Here is a 20,206-nt window from a genome sequence, read left to right on the forward strand (position 1 = left end):
ACTGTGGCTCTGGACTTGAAATCAGGAAGACCCAGGTTTGAATCTTACCTCAGGTTCTTACTAGCTGTGTGACCTTGGGCAAGTCACTTAACTGTGCCAGGCCTCAGTTTCCTCATTTGGAAAATGAGGATAATAGCACCCCCTTTCAGAGGAGCAAACGAGAGAATGTAAATCTTTCTGTTCTCCTGTCAGCTGTTACTGTTTTTACAATCCATCCTTGATGGACATTGCATGAAAAAGAGGAGGCTTCTCTTTAGGACTGGCCAGAAGCAGAGCTTCGAAGTCAGTGACTTGTGTATGGTGCTTTGAGCCTCTCCCTTCTGTGTATTTTGGCTTCTGTGAATGTGTGCCCTCATCCCTTTAAGGTACCCTGTGCTCTCATAAGCATCTTTTCTCTTCCCTTCTCTTTTTCGCTTTCTGTCAGAAATTCTTATGAGCTGTTTAGATGTGTGGCTCAATTCCTTTGCTCCAAAGCCAGTGGGTTAAAAGCATGAAGAGATTTTTTACCAGGTATTTATAGGTTCACAGATTAAGAGCTGGAAGGAACTTCAAAGGTTTCCCAGGCTAATCCCCTTATTTTGTTGTTCAGTCATATCATTCGTGTCCAACTCTTTGTGACTCCATTTGGGGTTTTCTTGGCAGAGCCATTTTCCTTCTCCAGCTCACTTTACAGATGAGGAAACTGAGGCAAACAGGGTGAAGTGAGTTGCTCAGGGTTACGTAGCTAGTATGTGTCTGAGGCTGGGTTTGATGAGTCTTCCTGACTATCCACTGTGCCACCTAGTTGCCCAGTCCCTTCATTTTACAGATGAGAAAATGGAGGCTCATACAAGTTAAACAAGACTTGTCCAAGGTCACATTCTAAGTGGCCAAGCTGGGATTGGAACCCAGGCCCTCTGGCTACAAGTTCATTGTACTTTCAACTGTACCACAGTGCCTTTTGCTGTTTGACTATTTTAGGTAATTTGTATCATCCTGTGGCAAATGGGGAATATTACAGTAACTCCTAAATATTCCAGAAATCCAAACTTCCAAAGAAGAGAACCATAGATTTGGAGTCAGGAGACCTGGAGTCAAAGCCAGCCTCTGTTATTGTGCCTATGTGACTTTGGCCACGGCGTTTGATTCCTCTGGTCCTGTGTTTCCCCTTCTGTAAAACAAGGGGGTTGGAGTAGATGTTCTCCAGGTTTCTTTTCTGATAAAAATATATGCAATGCAGTGAATAGAGTGCTGCACTTGAAGTCAGGAAGACCTGAGTTCAAATCCAGCCTCAGATATTTACCATTTGTATGACCCTGGACAAGTCACTTAACCTCTGCCTCAGTTTCCTCATCTGTAAAATGGGGATGATAATAATACCTCCCAGGGTCGTGAGGATAGAGATAGCCTCACAATTGTAAAGTGCGTAGCAAACCTCAAAATGGCCACAGAAATGTTAGCTGATAACAGTACTACCTGAGTGACTTCGGACAAGCCACTTAACCTCCAAGGGCCTCAGTTTCCACATCTGTAGAATGATGGAGTTGGAAAAGATAACCCCTGAGGTTCCTTCTAGCCGTATATCTATATTACTTTTTATCAGCATTGGTACTGCCTCTACTGATGCAAATCACGATCACAGTGTGACTTAATAGATGGTCTTTGAGAGATGCTGTGGGTTCCAAATTCATAGCCCTAGTTAACTTGGTCAACATGGTGCATCTCCCTTAGCAGATTTCTAAGCTCCTTTGGTAGGAACCATGTCATTTTCATTTCCATTAGTTAGTAAGAGCCTCACGGCTAACCTGAACTTGGCAAACTTGGTTCTCTGATGATAGATGCGGAGTCCTTTCCCCGGCTGATGCTTGAAGCCTTTCCAACTTCAGAAGAGCTATCAGAGCTGACCTTCTTTTGGCCGAACTGTTAAGAATCCAGGGCCCTGTCCCTATCATGTTGGGACATCAGAGGAGGACTTTAGTGGGGGTCATAAGCTGACCTTCTTTTACAGTTAGCCAGCTTCTCTAAACCGCTTCATTTCTCCATCTGTGCCTCTTTGTTTTAATAAGAGGCAGCCTGATCTAGAGAATGGAATACTGGACCTGGAAAGAGGAAGACCTGGGATTAAACCCAACCCCTTAGACTCTGGGAACCGCTCCACGCCTTAGCTTCCTCACCTTGTTGTTCATCCTTCATTCTCAGAGAGGACCGATGACATCACAAGAGTGATGTTTTGACTTGCGAGTGAATTAGATTTAAGTGAGGCAGAGCTGCACAAAGCCATCAGCCTTACTCTCTTAGACTCCTAATTTTTCACTCTGCCTCAAGCCTCTTCCCACTTCAGTCAATCCTTTACACAGCCTCCAGAGTTAGAGAAGACCTAGATTCGTTAATTTCCTTCCCCACACAGTATGTTTCTATAGCTCCTTATTGCTTTTAGGATCTTAAGAGTCTTACAGATGAAAGCACTGCTTATGTTGGAGAAGGGGATGGAAAACTTTGTCTGAGTGGTCTTTTTTAAAAAATAGAATTGAACATATAGAGGGAAACAGTGATAGTATAGTAGACATAAACTTTTCTTTCTAGGAACCAATCTAGATCCTTTCGACTGGGGTAGACCTGAGTCTTTTGACTTCTCAAAGCTAACCTGGAGAGAGGTGTGCCGCTTAGGGCCATCTCAGTCCAAACTTTCAACATTTGGGCTGAACCTTGTAAGGCAGCATGATGTGGTGGGTAATGGTGGACCTGACATCAGGAATAATTCCTATTTGAATAGATGGACTGGGACCCAATAAGGTGACTAGCTACTCCCTTCACATTTCTAGGCATAACCTTGAGGAAATAGGTTTCTCATTGATAACTATCCAGACAGACTTCAATTAACTTTTAGAAAGGGGTATTTACTAAATTGGAGGCAGTTAGGTAGTTCAGTGGATAGAGCACTGGGCCTGGAGTCAGGAAGACCTGAATCTGACCTCAAATACTTCTTAGCTGTGTGACCCTGCACAAGTCACCCAACCTCTTTGCTTTCTACTGGAGAAGGAAATGGTAAACCACTCCCAGGATATTTGCCAAGAAAACCCAATGGACAGTATTGCATGCCATGGTCCATGAGGTCACAAAGAGTTGGATATGACTAAACATCTGAACAACAACATTTACTAAGTTGGTATGGTAAAAACAGTTGGTACACAAAGCTTAGGCACTTACTATCCCACAAGGACACAGAGATACACAGGAGAGAGGGCTCTCATTCTAAAGCAGTGGTGTCAAACCCAAATAGAAAAGGGGCCACTCAGTCATACAGAGGGATCCCTGTGGGCCACATATCGACTTAGAAGCCAACGTATAAAAGTTATCTATATCTGATTGTTTTTATTTTGTTAAGCATTTCCAGTTTGCATTTTAATCTGGTCTGGGCTGTACTTGGGAGTGTTGCAGGCCATCTGCACCTGTATGTTTGACACCTCTCTTTCACACAGTAGACGGATGCTGTGAAGTGCCCCCATAGACTATACTGGCTGGCCTTTCTTGAGTGCACAGACGGCATTCTTCTCTGGTGCTAGGGTGCCTTCATACTTCCCTGGTGCTCCTCAAAGCTCCTTCTTCCCTGTATCTGTCTGTGTTTGTCCTTGGTGCACTCTTTTGATTTGATACCTGTTACTGGTTCACTTTTTGTGATGATGTGATCAATGAGGGAAGAGTGGAGTACTCCTTTGGGGTCTCCCCCCACCTTCTGGTAAAAGCACAAGGCTCTGCCTCCTCAAGGCATTCCTACAGTTCAAATCCTGCCTCAGATACTTGCTACCTGGGTGACCCTGGGTAAGTCACTTAATCTTATTTTTCTTCATTTTCCTTATCTATAAAATGAGGAGGGATGCATTAAATGGCCTCTAAGTTTCCTTCCAGTTCTAAATATCTGGTGCTATGACACCAGGACATCCAAGTTGTATGAAATAAAAATGATGCGTTTTTTATTAAATTTAATTGTTGTCTTTGCTCATGTTCCTTTCTCTCTCTTCAATTCTGATCAACAGATGTGCAGAGAGTGGGAGGAAGGTCCAATCCATCCTTCATACCATTGCTAGCCCAGTATTTCTTAAGTGTTACTCCATTTTATATACTAGCTTTCTCTTCCCTGTAAGATTGTAAGCTCCTAGAGGGCAGGCACCATACCTTACACTTGAGTATCCTCCATAGTAGCATATCTGAAAAATTTTGTGACACATTGGAAAGAGCAATGGATGTTCAATAATGAAACTTTGGTTCGAATTTCTGTCCTTCCACTTACTAATTCTGTGACTCTTGGCATGTCACTTCATCTGGCTGAGGCTCAGCCTGCTCATTTCTAAAATAGAGATAATAGTGCTTGGGACTACTTGCCTCCCACTGTTGTAAGGAAATGCTTTTTAACCAGCCAAGCATCACCTAATTTAACAGATTAGATTTTAAGCTCCTTGAGGGCAAAGACTTACCTTATTTACCTTATATCTGCTCCTGTGTCCAGCACCTAAGAATTCATGGATTTCCAATAAATACTTGTGGATTAATTTGAGATAGCAACATTTTGGACTGGCCATGAATTGAACCAAACAATTGGTTTTGTTATATCCCCTGAATTATTTTTCACCCTGTAGTTTCTAGCCTTCTTAGAGGGAAACTAATAGCTTTCCAGCATCATATCTTACTGAAACGGGGGCATTTGAAGGTGGCATGTTTATGGCAATTTTCTTTCAGAGCCTCAGTTCCATTTACCTCTCTCAATCCTTTGTCTATAAAACTAGCCCAGGGAGAGTGTTGTTGGAAGTTATACAAGCTTCTCTGTTCCTCTGAAACTCCTTGCTTTCTGTCCATAAACATGCTACCCAAGGCCATTAAAAACACTGTGTCTTTTGTAGTGGCCAGGCTTGTCTTAAGCTGCTGTACCCAGTGTTTGTCATACCTGGTGTCAGCCACCATTCTTTTCCTCATTACTTTTTGGAATTTGTCCTTGCTACTTCAGTATCTCTGCTTTTTTCCTCTGTAGCTCTGTCCCCTGTTCTGGACCTCCACAAATATTGGTTAGATTGCCCTTTCCCCACAACTGCTGCAGGTATAGGATGAGGCTCTTCTTACTCCCATTTTTTGAGGGGCCTGGTGAGATTCAAGAGGATTAAATACTTGTTTGAGGGAGGAGGATGATGACAAGGAAGGGAAATGTGGTAGTGGGGGTGAGGTGTGTTGCATTGGTCCTTACCAGAGGAGTTTTTGCTTTGTGTTAGGAAATGATGCCACGCTCCTGACTTATTTATTTTCGGGAGCAACTGGTCAATAAAAGCTGTGCCCTCTTTTCAATACTATCATTTTAGTGTTGTGGTCTGCCAGAAAGATGTGGAAAATCACTGCTTATAAAGACCTAAAACTGAATGTCACCCAAAGGGCAATGGAGAGGCTCATGGTGAGTGGGTATGGAGAGGCATAACACAATCAAAGGAGCAGTAGGAAGGGATGTCATTGAGGAAATGTATGATAGGAAAGGAAGATGTGTTGGTCATATGGCAAAAGTAAAGAATGACAGGTGGATAACTGGAGTGATTCACTAGCATACTTCGATATCGAAAGAAAGGAAGGCCTCCAACATGTAGCAAGTAAAGTTTTGGGAAGTCATGGACAAGAATTGAACAGGATGTATTGGTATGGGTCAAGTGATTGGATGGAACTTCTGAATTAATGACATATCAGAATCACTTGAGCATGAAAGGCAGGAAGGAAGGAGGGAGGGAGGGGGCGAAAGAGAAGGTAGGGAAAGGGAATTATACTTGGTCTTCAGAGGAGCACAAATAATGCTACTATGATAGCATTCTTCCTAGTATGATAGTTCTTCCTAGGATTATGGATCCAGATTTTGCCTTAGATTGTGAGACAGAGAAGAGGTTCTTATGCATTTTTGTATTGGTCTCCTTTTGTCATCTAATGAAGCCTTTGTACCCCTTCTTAGGATATTTTGTTGTCTATACTCATATTTGAAAGAAATGGCAAATTTAAGTTATAGGTTAGTGAAAATAAAGGAGTAATTTTTCCCATCCAAGTTTATATATGCCCCTGAAATCTATCCATACCCTTCCCTCCAATTAAGAATCCTTGGCCTAGGGGCAGCTAGGTGGTGCAATGGATAGAGCACCAGACCTGGAGTGAGGAGGATCTGAGTTCAAATCCAATCTCATACACTTGATACTTACTAGCTGTGTGACCCTGGGCAAGTCACTTAACCCCATTGCCTAGCTAAGAAAACAAGAACAAAACAAAACAAAAAAGTAACCTTGGTCTGCAGGAAGGCTAGTCTGAGGCAAATCCTCATCATTGACCTCCAGAATTCTTGACTGATCAAGAATACCATTGGACCCCTCCATCTTCATAAGATATACATAGAGCATTAGAAACTGTAAATGGAATTGTATTGTCTCAGGAATGTAATAGACAAAATCTCTGCCATGACCGAGAATTTAAGACCGTTGGCCAGGAGCAGAACACACATACTCAGGACAGGAGGAGGCGAAGGACTAGACATTAGATACTGCAGGAGGGGTATTCATTAGGAAGGATGTTTTAACTTTATATTAATCTCTCATACTGTGGACTTACAGAGGTAGTACTGGGAGGAAATCTCCTTAGCTAGGATGAGGAGGGGCCAGATGAAGGCAACCAGTGAGGGCCTTGAGCTTGTTGGAGTTTTATAGGAATGGATGTATGGACCCCTTCCATGTAGGTGGGGCTGAGGCTTAGTTCTTCAATTTTTAATTCTATTAATATGTTTTTTTTACACCCAGTGATTTCCTGTTATAGTTCCTGCAACTGAATATTTCTTGATAACAAAGAAAAACAATTGAATAAAACCAGATAAAAAAGTAACTGTGTCTGACAACATTCCACACTATCAGTCACCTTCCTTTCTACCAAGGAGAAGGAAATATGTTTTACCATCTCTTCTCTGTGAGCAAGATTGCTCATTGTAATTAATCAGTGTTCAATTGGTTTTTGGTGGTGGTTTCATTATTATAATCATTATATGTAGGTAAGCCACTCAGTGTGTTAGTGCCATAGACAGTTTTCTTAGATTATAAATTGGAGAGTGGGGACCAATTTACATTGATAAAAGGAGTTTCCTTACCAGGAGTTCCTCTTACCAATGGAATCACAGTTCTGATTAACAGTTCCTGCTCCCCCCGCCAAGAAATTATGTATATTTTTTCTATCCATTTAATCAACAAACACTTATTAAGAACCTCCTCTGTGCTAGGCACTATAGTACATCATTTGTGATGTAAATACTTTCTTGGCTCCATATAGATCTTTCTATATTTCTCTGAATTCCTCATGTGTTATTTCTTATGGTTCAGTAACATTCCATTCCATTAAGAGACCATAATTCAGTCAGCCAATCTACAATTAGTGGGAACCCATTTTGTCTCTCACCTGGATCATCTGAATCATCCTCTGATTCCATTCTGGGGTAGCTGACAACGTACAAACCTCAGGAGTTCAATGAGGTTCTTAGGAGCTGGTGTTGAGTTTAGAACCACGGACAGCTCCTGCCTCCTCAAAATTTGTGACAAATGGAAGAGGTACTCTACTGTGAAACATTACTACACCATTCATGCCTCTTTCCCTCATCTTTATTTGAATACTGTTACTAATTATACAGGTCTAGATTCTATCACATATTTAAAATGTTTTCTGATACATTGTATATACAGATCCTTTGGACCCATGTGTATTACTTATATTCATGATCACCTAACTATATAAAGGGTGGCAGATGTCAATGATAATAACCTTGGGTAATTGTGTATCATTGTAATTTGTTAGCAAAATTTTTGGCAAATGCTCTTTTGGCCATTGTGATCCATGACATATGACATTGATGTCCTAACACATTGAAGTTCACTCTGTGACTAGACTTTGACCACTCAGTTGTTGAAGAAGCAATGGATACTCTAGGAAACTTTTGGTGTCTTATCCAAATAGAAATAATGTTAGAAACTACAGCCAGGATGGTGGAATGCAGAGGGGTAAAAGTCAAATGGAAACAGATCCTTTCAGGCCACTTAATGATTGAAAAGAGGGAGGGAGAGGATGTCTTCAAGTAACTAAGGGCTTGATATATACAAGAAAGGTTAGGCCTGTTCTACTTGGCTACAGAGGAAGCTAGGTGGTATAGTGAATAGAACACTGGACCTAGAGTTGGAGGACCCAACTTCAAAGGTGAACTCAGACACTTACTAGCTGGGTGACCCTGGGCAAGTCACTTGATCTCTGTCTCATATTTCTCATCTGCAAAATGGGGATAATAATTGTACCTACCTCCCCAGGATGTTGTGAAGAAAAGTGAGATATCTGTAAAGTGCTTTGCAAACCATGAAGTGCTAAGTGCTTATGCTGATTATTATTAAGACAACAAACATTTACAATCGTCATTACAAAGGGTAGGGCAGTCTAAATGAGTGGAAATTACAGAAAGGAAAATTTAAGCTTAACATATGGAAAAACTTCCTAGTAACTAGAACTGTCTAGAAGTGGAATGGGCAGCTTTGCGATGTGGTGAGTTCTTACTAGAAATCTTCCAAGCAAAGGCTATATAATCATTTGTAAGAATTTCATAGAGACATTTCTCATTCAGGTTCAGGTTGCCCTGATCACTGAGATCTTTTCAAACTGAGACTTAGTTAAACTTTTGGTTTAACTGTTAGTCTAATAGTCAATCCACTTGTAGTATTTTAAATGTGTATGTTTGTGGATATGCCCAATGGGCATATATAAATATCATATAATATATTTAAGTTTTCTTATTTTGGAACCCTCCTTTAAAAAGATGCAATTATAGCCCTTTTATATAGAAAAGACTTATACCCTGAGAATATCCACTATGTGTTCTCATCTTATACTGACAATAAGAAACAGATGATGTGGATAAATGAAATCTATAGGTTACCTTTCTCCTCACCAGATCATGGGAATGCAGATTATGAGATCAGGAGATGTCAGTATTTCCTCTTACACAATAAATTTTCCTTAAAATTTAAAAGTTTTATTATTGTTTTTTTTAACTTCACTTTGACTTACAAATATTTCCCTCCTCTCTTTTCTCCGGGGCGCCATTTTTTGTTTAAAAGAAAAGAGAACAAAAAAAGAAGAAAGAGGAAAAATTCAATAACACTAACACATACATTATCTGAGTCTGACTGTATAGGCGATGTTTCATGTCCCTAGTCTCCCTCCTCTACTAAAAATGGGAGAGAGGATGATGTGCATATTTTCATCTCTTCTTCATGGTCAATCTTGTTCCTTATACTTGCTATTGTTTAGTTCTATTGTTCGGTTTCCTTGGTTTTTTTTTTTTGCTTACATGATTGTTGTGTATATCGTTTTCCTGGTTCTGCTCTCTTCACATTACACAGCTAATGTAAGTCTTCCCATGCTTCTCTGAATTCTTTACATTTGTTATTTCTTAAGTCTACTGATGTAGCATCATATTTGCATACTAGAATGTGTTTTTGTTGTTGTTACTATTCAGCCATTTCCTAAGTGAAACATTATTTCCAATTTTTTCCTATCATAAAAAGCACTGTTATAAATATTTTGATGTATGTTGAACTTTAGGTCTTTTACTTCATTTGGAAATTAATATCCTTAGTAGTGGGATGTCTGGGTCAAAGGGGATGGTCATTTTCATCACTTTGGAGGGGAGAGATTACTTCCAAAATGTTGCCCAGAATGGTTGGATTAATTCACATCACCACCAGTATATTAGTGTGCCTGTCTTTGGGTAGCCTCTTCAAAACTGAGTACATTTGTCCCTTGTCATCTTTTCCAACTTGTTGATAATGAGGTAAAACTTTAGATTTGTTTTGACTTGATATCTTTATGTTCCTTATTAGTGATTTAGAGCAGTCTTTAATATAATTATTTATAGTTTGCAATTCTTCTTTTGACAATTGTTTATTAATATCATTTGACTGCTTATCCTTTGGGGAGTGACCTTTAGCCTTGTATATTTGTATTAGTTTCTTTATATCTTGGATATCAGACCCTATAAAAATATTTGATGCAAAGTTTTTTTTTCAAGTTCAGAGCTTTCATCCTTAATCTAATCTAACCACATTGATTTTGTTCAAGCCAAAGTTTTCAATTTCATATAATTGAAATTTTTTGATAATTGATTTTTTAAGGAAGAATAGATGTCTTCTATGGAGGATGGCAATTTAAAACAAATAAAGCTAAAAGGTCCATTGAGAACTGAGGGTATGATGATAGTTATCACTTATAGCATTTTAATATTTGTGGAGCACTTGACATGTGTTTTCTCATTTGATCCTCAAAACAATCCTGTGAGATAAATGCAGTTATTGTCCTCATTTTACAGATGCAGAAACAGGCTGAGAGGTTCAGTGATTTGCCAAGGGTCACATTGTTAGTAAATTATCTGAGGCAGGATTTCAACTCAGGTCTTCCTGATTCCCAGTACTCTGCCTAATGAGTCTGGCTCTAATCTCTAGCTTGGAGAGCAATGTGGAGGGGTGATGCCGAGTAGGTAAAGGTCAGATCTCTTCTTCCCATTCTCCATGCTTTTCAGTGAGATATGCTGATGTCTATATACCTCTCTCCTTCTCCTTCCCTTCAGTGGCATTCCATCATAGACCCTCCCTTCCACTCCTCTCAAGTATTCCACCAATGTAATATGATGCAAAGACTCCCTGAGAACTTTGTTATTCTTTGTCAGCCTGAGGTTCCCAACACCTCTGGCCTTCAGTGGTTCTTCTTCCTCTGTGAGCTAGGTAAGTTAGGTTTTTGTAAAAGCAGAAAGAAGGGAGGGGAAGGAGTGGAAGGAACAGAGGAAAGGAGGTCTTTAGGAATAATCCTCATGGGATTCCAAACTGCATCACTGAATTTTCTCTGAGGTAGATCTGAGAAAATGCACTATAGGCATAAGAAGCTATTTTGGGGATGTGCTAAAAACTTCAAAAGGGACAAGGTTACTAAATAAGCACTTGGTGTGACTGATTGCTACTAATGACATGGGTGGGGAAACAAACTACTGTTCAGTAAAGTTAGGGAGGTGCTATATTATCTTACTTGGTTCATATTCTTTTGCTACTCCATGCCATGGGAGTCTGCTGCCAAGAGGCAGGGTAGTTTAATGGATAGAGTGCTGTACTTGGAGCCTGGAAGACCTGGATTCAAATTCTGCCCCATACACTTATTAGGTGTGGCTTGTGAGGAACTTTTAAAATCTCAAAGCACTGTAAATATGTGGGCTATTGTTACCAAAAAGTTGGGATTAAATACATTGCAAAACCAGTTACTCTTAACAACAAAAGATGAATGCATAATTAATTTATCACATTTTCTAATGTGACATTTTGTATATCAAAGTTCTGGAAAGGATGGAAATCATCAGTTAAATAGGACATCCCACTAGATTAAAGATAGAGATTAACATAGATCAGAAGTTTATATGTGGAAGTTATCTTTGAGTCCTACTTCTCATTTTATAAATGAGGAACTTAAGGCTCTTGAAGATGGAGTGTATTACAGCCCACATTCACCCAACTACTTTGGAATAGAAACAGGGTATGGCCCTCTGACTTTTGTCCAAGTTGTGTGTGTGTGTGTGTGTGTGTGTGTGTGAGAGAGAACTCTCCATGCTGGTTTCATAATCTACCAAATGATTAATGGTTTTATTAATCTCTATGTAGACATGAGCCTTGGCTGGTATTTCCCATCTAGTGATAGGAAATAAGTAGACAAACATTTACTTTGTCAATTTCATCTTATGTCTACTTTACCTGTAGAATGTAAGCTCCATGAGGGCAGGGGCTCTTAATTTTACCTTTGTATCGCCAGTGCCTAGAACAATATCTTGCATATAGTAGGCATTTTATAAATATTTGTATTGGATTATTATGGTAAAGCATTTTTTATCCTTTAACTTTCTGGAAGCTGAAATTGGCTCCTCTAATTGTAGAGACTAAAGATGAATGTATTCATGTGGTTACATGAGCCCTACAGGAAATAAAGAGAACTGGGGTTGTTTAGGCTGGGTAAGAGAGGACTCATGGGGCATCATGGCTCTCTTTAAGTACCTGAAAGGCTGTCATATAGAAGAGGGATTAGTTTTGTCCTGTATGTTACCAGAGGGCAGAACTCAGACAATTGTCATGAATGAATTTGTGTAAAAACATGTTATTAAAATATAGAAAATCATCCTAATGGGTGCAATGAGTGAAAGTTGCCAAGATGCAAATTGGGCTTGATGTGAGTGTAATGGGAGCGTGGAGCACAAAGGTGAGTTACATAAGGAAAAACTTCTTAACAATTGGAGCTATAAAAATGTAATGGAAAAACATTTATTAAGTAATTAATATGTACCAAGTGCTGTGCTAAGTGCTGGAGGTGCAAATAGAAAACCAAGTTAGTTCTTTCTCTGAAGGAACTTCCATTTTAATTAGCGTAGGCAGCACATAAAAATGTTTGACTTCATGGCAGATGGAAAATCTAGTTGGCCCTTAGGGTTCAGTGCACAAAGCAACAGGGCAGAGCCTAAACTTCTGGGGTGGTGGGAAGTACTGGCAGGGCACATAGCCAACCAGTCTACAAACATTTAAGTACCTCCTATGTTCTTAATAACTAAGCTGCGATCTTATAATACAAACTCAAAAAATGAGACAATCCCTGATAACAAGGAGTTTATATTTTAGCAGGACAGAAAACAAGCATACATATATATATATATCTATATATATATATATATAGATATATATATATATACATACATAGAGCATAAGTATAAAGTGAATCAAGAGAAATCTGTAGAAAGTAATTAAATATAAGTTAGGGAGTGAGAGTACTGGTACTTGGGGGGATCAGGAATGGCTTCATGAGGAAGAGGGCACCTGAGCTGCTTCTTAAAGGAAGAGAGGGACCCTGAGGTGGAGATGAGGAGGGAGTATATTCCAAATATGGTGGCTGGCCGGTGCACGGGCACAGTGACAGGACATGGGGCAATGTATGCGAGTTATCAATTGAAGACCAATATGACTGGGCCACAGAGTATGAGTGGAAAACTAATGAACCATTAGGCTGGAAAGATGGGTTGAGGTCAGGTTCTGCAGGGAATTGAAAGCTAAACATTGATATTTATATTAGATCATATAGGCACTATGAAGCCACTGTAATTGATTAGAGTATCTAGGAAGAGATGGTGGTCAACAGTATCAAATGTGACAGATAATTTGAGAATGATGAAGCCTGAAGGTTCATATCAGCCAATTATGAGATCATTGAGGAAAAGGTAATCCTTGGTAATTATGGAAAGAGCTTTTGGAGTAGAATGATGACTTATTGGGAAGGGCGATAATTGGAATGCCAGTTGAAGTGATGTGGGGTTCTGGGTTATCTTAGTCAGCACTGGGTTTCTCCCTTCTAACTGGAAGTCTTAAAGCAAAGGTGAGATGATCAATAACAAAATATCTTGTAGGGGGGATTCTTTTTTGGTTATAGGTTGGACAAGATGGGCGCTGAGGTCCTTTCCCAGTCTGAATTCTGTGATGCTATGAGGACCACTTATAGTATTATTTAGAACATTGTTGGAGTCTTCCCCTGGTGTGCGCAGGCTGTGGATATGTGCACTATGCTATGTCCAGTATAAAATGTAACTGGGGATCCTCTGTGGCACTGGAACCTCAAAATGTGCTAGATTTTTGTGATCATTCTGTGTTACTGTATGACCTATGTATATGTTACTGTGTTCTAGTCTGGTAAACTGAAAAGGGAAGCAGTCATTCTAATATTGTTGAATTGAATGAAGTAGCAGGATGCTAAATGCTTCCGAAAGGTTAAAGAAATTGCTCACTTTTATGTGGCACTTGAAGTTTTACAAAGCTCTTTGCATAGATTATCGTGATACAAATCCTACAAGTTCCTGTGATACATGATGATGTTTATGTCTTCTCTAGGCAACAAGCATTTATTAATTATTAATAAATCAATAAATTAAGTCCCGCACTGTACTCAGTTCTAGTCACCTCAAGAGTTTTCCTAAGAAATCCCCTACCATTGGATGAAATCAAGTGTTCCTTCAAGATGAGCTGTTTGAAATATGTGTCAATCATCTTCCGCACAGCTGGCATTTCCATATGCATTGCACTGCTGGCTATTGGGGACCCCTGGCTCCTTTTTGGTTGTTGATTTCTAATGTTGTCCATGCGCACACAAATGGTCCTGCTCACTGGCTAACTCTGCACCTCTGCTTTATTCGCAGCATCTGGCGAGGCCCCAATGTGAACTGCACAGACAGTTCGGGTTACACTGCTTTGCACCATGCAGCTTTAAATGGACATAAGTAAGTGCCGCTTATTTGGACTGCAACTGGTCGTCTTCATGTATTTAGTTACAGATAATGAAGTTGATTCACTCAGGGTAGATGGATGAAAGAGGACATGTGTCCCTTGAGGCCTGTGGTCACTGTGTTGGGGACAGTGATTTGGAAAGGCTGTTCAGTAACTGCATTAACTGTTTGGAAGCAACAGGAGTGTTCCTGGGCACACCTGTGTGTGGTGAGTGCCACATGCAAAGAAGGAAGAGATACTCCAAGGTGATTAAACATCATCCTCTTGAGTAGGGGGAGGGATGAAACAAGTGGCAGCCTTCAGAGCTTAATGGAGTGAAAAGAAAAAAGTAAAAGCCTGCCACAATAGAGTGGACATAGTAGAATGTGTGCAAGATTTGGAGTTAAAAAGACCTGGGTCTGAATCTTGGCTCTGACACTTAATATTTATATAACCTCAGTCAATGCATCCTAAGCTGTCTGAGCCTCAGTTTCCTTATCTGTAAAATAAGGGAGTTGGACTAGATGACCTGTAGAGTCCCTTCTAGTTCTAAATCTATAATCCTATGAAATCTTTCACTTCTAGCTTTTAGTCTTTCAAAAAAAGTGATAGAAATGAAATCTTGTGAAATTCTCCTTAATAGACTGCATGAAAATCTTCTATGTGCACTTCAAAGTTCTTTGCATTTGGGCAGTGGCTTCTTTACTGTCGTCTACTATTTCATGTTGCAGAGCAACAGCCAGAGCAAGGTAATGGGGTCTCTGGCCCCACAGCACCAGAATGTAAGGGGTGTCAAGGTTGAACACATGCACTCCTTCAGCAGCAGTGTGTCACTGGACTTAAAGACAGGAAGACTTGGGTTTCATTCCTGCTTTAGATACTTTGCAACTGTGCAGCCATGGACAGAAGACATCTCTGTGGCTCATTTTCCTCATTTGCAAAATGAGAGGATTAGACTTGATGACCAGAAAGTTTCCTTCTAGCTTTAAGTCCATGAGTCTATGTTTTTATGTTCCCAGGGACTTGTCTTAGTGGCCTAATGATCTGTGAGTCAAAGCAGAGCTGGGATGTTGTGGAGCGGTTAACTAGATGACTAACAGTTGTGAGTGGGGGGCATTTCTTTTGCCTGAATGATACAAATTGAGTTAAGCCAAATTTTCTGTACTTCTCAGATAACTGTGCAATCCTCCACTTTGTTCTTGTGTAGACACGGCTGTTGTTGGTTATTTCCTACTCAGATGCCTGTGATTCTTTGAAATGTGACTCATCAGGCATTTAGACCATTCTCCATTGGTTTTTGGACCTGCATGGGAAGGAGGAAATTTACTTTGGACACCCAAAGATTGTTTTTCTTACATTCTTGAATTAGCAGATCAGCTGTGTTCTATACAGCACGGCAATAATTACAGCATGATTTAAGCCACGTGGAGCCCTGCTGGTGTAGAAATGCTCTCCTCTGATATTGATCAGCAACTCATCTACAACATAATCTTAGCTGCCTGGGGCTAAGAGAGGCAAAGTGACTTGCTTATGATCACACAGCCCGTATGTGTCAGAAACAGTGCTTGAAGTTGGGCTTTACTGACTCTGTGCCCACTCCTTGGTCCACCACGCCTTGCTGGTCTGCATGTCCCATTCTGTAATCTTAGTGCTCTAGAACTAGTTTCTTTGCATATGGATGGTTCTATCCAGAGTTTTATTCTTGCTCACTTGCTTTTCTATATTTTGTCCCTAAATACCTAATTTTCAACTTGCAACTTTGCCAGTCTTTTCATCCTTTCACAGGGAGAAAAGCAATCTGTTATATAGTTCCCTTCACTCTTTCCCTTGCCTGATCAATCACTCAACTACTGGCATTTTTTTTCTGAGCAGAGTTTTATTTAATTCCTTATTTGTGTCTGGACCTATGGGAATGAAGCCAGATTAGATAGGACTGAAAAGTTTAATTCTTCTGATTCCACAGAGTCCTCTTCATGATGCCTTTTGGATGGAGTCTAGATTGCTGATTTCCTGCTGTGTGGGCAAGCTCTGATGGGACAAATAGGCAGAATAGATTCATCCTGCCTGTATTGACCCTTTTAATCTTTGTCATATTATCTCAGCTTGACGTGAACGCTTTCCCCTTTAAGTTTTGTGTGAGAAAGACTTAAGATGCTCTTGTTTCACCTTTGTTGAAATGAAGATGTTAAGTAAGAGTGGATACTGGCTGTAACATGCCTTGGTACAAACCCCAAACCTGGGGAGGTAAAGACAAATAATAACTGCATTTCTGTAGTGATTTAGGGCATAAAGTACTTTCCTCATAATAGTCTTATGATTTCATCAATATTGAGAATTCCCAGAGTGCAAACTTCTTCTACCCATGCTGAGGCTAATAATCTTAGAGCTGCTGCCATGTACTGAGAGGGTAAGTGACTTGCCAGATCCTTTAGGTCCTGTGGTGAGTATGTGTCAGACTTAAACTCCAGTCATGTGACTCAAGGCCAGACCTCTGTCTACTATGTCAAGCTGCCTCTCAAGGGAGGACGTGCAAGTATTATTATCTTCCCTGTTATACAAGTGAGAAAACCAAGGCGCAGAGACAGAAAGGGACTTCTCCCAAGTTCCACAGGTAGTAAATTTCAGCACTGAGACTTGGACCAAGTTTCTCCTTGTTCTGAGTCTGTTTCTTTCTATTATACTTCCATTATCCCTCCCTCTAGCCTTCTTAATAATTTTCAGTTCATGTTGGCATTGTCTATAATGATAACTCCTTAACTTAATTGTAGAACAGTTAAAAAGATAATCAGCAATATATGCTATATTTCCTTTCGCATGATAATCTCATGATTCTTAAAGATATTTCCTACTGTAATTTATTCTTTATCCGTATAATGACAATTTGATGCACTAGAATGAACACTAGAGACTTGGGTTCTAATTCCAGTGCTGCCAGTAGTTAATGAAGTGACCATGGGCAAGACACCTAACTCCTCTGGGTCTCAGTTTCCTCAACTGTAAAATGGGGAAGGAGGTTGAACTTAGATTATCTTTATGGTCCCAGTGAAAAGTTAGTGAATATTTGTTTTATAATTGTTCATTTTGTTAATGTTCAATAAGTTGCAATTGTTTAATTATTTTGATTTTTAATTGTTTTATTTATAGAGTTATAGATTTTCCATACATGGATCATTTACTTTATGGGCTTATGCATAGTGTTTAAAAATTAATCTGAAGTTGGCTTTTCTCTGTCAGCTAGCACGCTTCTAGTCTTCTTCCTCATATTAATAGATTTCTTGTCTTTAAAATGGGAGTAATAAAACCCATGACACCTACCTTGTGGGGTTATAGTAATGCTCAAATGAGATAATGTCTATAAGACCCTTTGCAAATTAAAGTGCTACACAAATGTCAACTTTTGCCAATCTTCAGAATTTTTATTATAATGTGAGAACATGCTAGTTTTAATAGGAGTCCATGGAGGAAATAATTAAAATGGAAAGTGTGCTCTAAAAGATATATTCCAAAGCCAAACAAGAATGATTTTTGGATCATCTTTGTATTTGCCCCTCTCATCTCAAAGAGATAATTGACAATTGATTATATTACATTTTTCCTCCCTGAAGGAAGCCTGGGCATTCAGCATAGAAACCCATCTCCAACATTCTTCTCTGTCGTAGCCATGTGCTTTTTGCTGTTAATACAGAATATTATGATCACCAGATTTGGGGTTGTAGAATTCCAAGGACTGGAAGAAATATTAAGTCATATAGTTTAAGCTTTTGCTTTGGTCAGAGAAAGTTCTCCCTAACAGCTAACCCAGATTCCTCACACTACAGGTTTACGTTTTTTCCCTTCTTTTCTGTTTGTCCTCTGGTTTCTTGGCATGAGAGCTGTCCAGTTTACCAACACTTGAATTCTATTGCTCTGATCCAGTACCACAGTCTGGTAGAGAAAGGGTGGTCCTTTCTGAATAACAGTTTTGATAATCTCCAGGGCCATTAAAAAAAAAAAACTCACGAACTACAAATGGTAGAAAAAGTTATTTTATTGGTTTAGAAGAAAGCATGTACTCACCAGGAAATCAACTCTTCTTATGGGAAAGTAAGAAAATATTCAGTAAGTAATATAAAAAAGGAACAAAAAGGTTTAAATTTGAATCAGAAGTAAAAAAAAAAGCAGCTCTAATTAAGTAGGTTAAATTATCCATAATTTGATTATATCCAGATCTCCTGGTTTCCTATTGAAAAAAAAAGGTTTGGGTTAAATTTAAATCTTTTAGTCCTATTTCAGATAGCATTACTTTGTTATTTTGTTTTCTCTTCTTTTTTCCTATAATGTTTAATCAATACTTATCTATTTGTGCTTGATCCCATCCTTCTTTTTCCATTTGAATCATAATTTTCCTTTCCTTTTCGTTGGGAAAGTCAGGCCTTATAAAACTCTAGAGCTTCATGTTTCCTGTACTTTCTTTAGAAAAATGTCAGCAGTGAATTAAGATACTCTTTAATCCAAATATGAATAACCACCATCATCTGAAGACTTGAAATACTTCTCAGGGACTTTCCACTATTCTTCCCCCCAGTATTTGCCTTTAGAGAATACATTCTTAGTGTGCCTCTCCTCCTCCAGCTGTTATTATCTGCATTGGAAATAAGTGATTCCAATGACTTCCTGATTCTTGATAACTAAAATGTCTTCTTTATTTGTCCTGTCCCTGTGTTTTCTTGTACAGCAGGAGAAGAGAGTTTTCTTTCTATAAATTTGATTTCTGGCCTAAAATTTTCTATTTTTAGTAATGTGAAAATGACTTTGATATAAAAATCTCTATTTTCTCAGACAATAGATGCTGACTAATTAGTACTCCCCCAAGGGAAAAAAATCATTTAACCTTGAGTACCTTGAGGGTAGCTAAATTATCTATAGTAACATTAGTTAGATCAAAGAACGTATTGACTCAGTTTTTAAAAAGCTTGACCCTGTTGGGAAATTTTCCCAATGATATTTCCCTTAAAGAGAAAGCTAGTTTTCAAGAAAATGAGGAAGTTTCTTGGTCGAGACTGAAAATTTCCATTCCTTTGACTATCCTGCAGTCTGCGAGAAGAAATGGTATTTACTTCATTGCTCCCTGGACAAACTCTAGGGAGGGAAGGCTGCAGGAAAATGAGGAGCTCTAAGCACTGACCATTGAATTGCAAAAAGTCTTAGTGTTGAATATGAGCAATCACAAGGCGAGAATTCCATAGAGCCTATAATCTGTTACAAATGGCTCCCATTTTTAGTTTGAAGTGTATTCATAAGCATCAAGAAATGAAGGCAAATTTAAGTGTGGCCTTGGGGAGGTCCTTTCAAAACTCTGCACCTCAGTTTTATCATTTGCAACGTTGAGGGTTGAGATTGTAGGTCAAGGAAGATTAGGGCTGGAGGAGATCTTGAGGTCTTCAAGTGCTTTAAAAATGAAGGGGTTGTATTCAAAGCCCCACTCAACTGTAGTCTTCCAGGGTCTAAAGAGATCTAGGGAGTAAAGCCTGTGATTTATTTTTTATAGGTAACTCCAAGGTGAGGAAATTTCCTTTGTCAATGTACATTCTCTGCAACTTAGTTGCTTACAACACTTAGCAGTTAAGAGACTTGCCCAGAGTCATGCAGTGTCTAAGTGTGAAAGGAAGAACTAAAACTTAAGTCTTTCTGGCTTTGAAACCAGTTCACTGTTTGCAATTCCATATTGAAAAATGTGAATCATCACAGTCTAGAACCTTAGAATGCCAGGTTTTTACATCAAGGGATCTGAGATTTCATTGGTGTTATCTCTCCCATGCTGAAGACAATCTCTCTGTGCCTTCAGGAGTAACTGTGGCTGAAAAAAGTCATCATCCCATAGCCACCTT

At 39.3% G+C, this 20,206-nt stretch overlaps 1 protein-coding gene across 6 annotated transcripts in view; it reads left to right on the forward strand.

Annotated features, from left to right (window-relative positions):
• Positions 1-20,206, forward strand: part of ANKS1B (ankyrin repeat and sterile alpha motif domain containing 1B) — a 1,327,097-nt gene that overhangs the window by 127,707 nt on the left and 1,179,184 nt on the right. For all 6 annotated transcript variants that reach the window (XM_027855805.1, XM_027855806.1, XM_027855807.1 and 3 more), the window contains exon 2: positions 14,273-14,353. In XM_027855805.1, coding sequence (XP_027711606.1) covers positions 14,273-14,353 — 81 coding nt within the window. The remainder of the gene's footprint in view (positions 1-14,272; positions 14,354-20,206) is intronic.

Source organism: Vombatus ursinus, unplaced genomic scaffold, assembly GCF_900497805.2.
Source record: "Vombatus ursinus unplaced genomic scaffold, bare-nosed wombat genome assembly UNPS02011334.1, whole genome shotgun sequence".
Classification (NCBI taxonomy): domain Eukaryota; kingdom Metazoa; phylum Chordata; class Mammalia; order Diprotodontia; family Vombatidae; genus Vombatus; species Vombatus ursinus.